This window comes from Austrofundulus limnaeus, unplaced genomic scaffold (assembly GCF_001266775.1).
Source record: "Austrofundulus limnaeus strain Quisiro unplaced genomic scaffold, Austrofundulus_limnaeus-1.0 Scaffold2635, whole genome shotgun sequence".
NCBI classification, from domain to species: Eukaryota; Metazoa; Chordata; class Actinopteri; order Cyprinodontiformes; family Rivulidae; genus Austrofundulus; species Austrofundulus limnaeus.
In genome coordinates, this window is record NW_013955037.1 from 7,844 (window position 1) to 9,534 (window position 1,691).

General features: G+C 39.5%; 1 protein-coding gene across 1 annotated transcript in view; it reads left to right on the top strand.

The window, feature by feature from the left end:
• Positions 1–1,691, top strand: part of cyp27a3 (cytochrome P450 family 27 subfamily A member 3) — a gene marked incomplete at its 5' end in the record, with an annotated part of 17,465 nt that overhangs the window by 7,079 nt on the left and 8,695 nt on the right. Inside the window, 1 exon segment of the mRNA XM_014000011.1 lies at positions 1,264–1,427. Coding sequence (XP_013855465.1) covers positions 1,264–1,427 — 164 coding nt within the window.

Here is a 1,691-nt window from a genome sequence, read left to right on the forward strand (position 1 = left end):
GTTTGTTTGTTTGTTTGTTTGTTTGTTTGTTTGTTGCTTCGTTCTGGCCCTTTTTGCTGTTTATCAAAAACCTTCGAGCATCGGTCAGAAAAAGAGACAGCAGGGTTTTATATTTCTGGTCCGAGAGGAGGAAAGACATGGTGGACTGAGGTCGAATGAGGAACTTTTTTTTTCGCCACAGGACGTGTTTCCTCCTCGCGACGCGGCTCGCATCAAATCCGTCATTTAAAATAATTAAATGTGTCGTATACTTTTTATCATAACTTCAGATCTACTTGGCCTAACAACACAACTTAAAAACTGGTTTAAAGTTCGAAGGCTCTACTTTTGACTTAAGAGAGAGGACGGGTCTTTACAGGTATTTTTTTTTCTTCCCAAACTTTATTTAGGTCAGTCAGCATTGACAACGCTCTGCGGGTGACGTAAACGGCTCCGCGACACGGCGAGGGACACATAAATCGCGCGACACAACGAATCGATAATGAAATTTGTTGCCAATGCTTTTAATTATTGATTTTTATCTATTTTATCGATTCGTTGTTGCAGCCCTACAGAGCACCCCTCCCCCGAAGCATTGTTTGAAAATGGGCTGAAGTGGGAGTGTCTGAAATGGTAGGAGGTTCTTAAAGAGACAGAGGCCAATTTCAAGGCGTTTAGATGATGCAAAGTCAAATTTATTCTTGAACTATCTGCCTMAAAAATACATATCCCGCCCCCAATAGAAACCATCAAATAAATACCATAATGTTTTAATGGTTTATTAAGTGTAAGTTTACCATTTTCTTTGTTTTATGAACATTTACTTTTWAAGCAAAGAAAATAAAAACACGACTGCGTTCAAAGTTTAAATATTTCTCTTTGTAAGATAAAAGTAATTTGAGGGTTAAAATCTTAAATCTTAAACTTTATAGCATGCCTTTGAAAGTGGACAAAGGTAAATCGTTAGAACAGTGAGCTACAGAAATTGGTAAGTAATTCACCTGAAGGACTAAAATAAATTAATAAAATATAAAAAACAGGTAAGAATCACTGAGTAAATGAATTCACAATAAAACAGAGCAGTTTGGGCTTTTTTACGACATTACTAGAGTTCAGATTACGTGGTCATTACATAACCCTAACCCTTATCTAATCATTTCAAGGTCAATCTGTTTTTCCATCAAAATGGTCCCTCTGACCTGAACCCACATCAGTCTCAGCGTGTCTTTGTCTCCATCTCGTGGGACAAGGAGTCCTCTCTGAGATAATTCTGTTGTTTCTCAGCTGAGAAGCTGGTGAGTAAGAAGATGGAGGAGATCCAGAAGAGCGTTGACCTGGATAAGAACATGGAGGGAGCGTACCTGACCCACCTGCTGCTCAGTGACCAGATGACGGTCACAGAGATCCTGGGCAGCATCACAGAGCTGCTGCTGGCGGGAGTCGACACTGTGAGCATTTACATTTAGTCACTTTAAACCAGTGTTTCCCAAAGTTGGGGTCGGGACCCAAAGTGGGGTCCCGAAACATCAAGGTGGGGTCCTGAAAAGATTTTCTGAATTAGTTACATTTTTGCCTTAGTTGTTACAAAGGAGTGAGGTTAGTGTATTTAAAATGGATAAATGTAGTATAAAAATATTGTTACTATGCCCATGATTTGTTGACTTGATACAAATGTTTAGCATCCAAACATAGTTGGGGGCACAGGTCTCTGC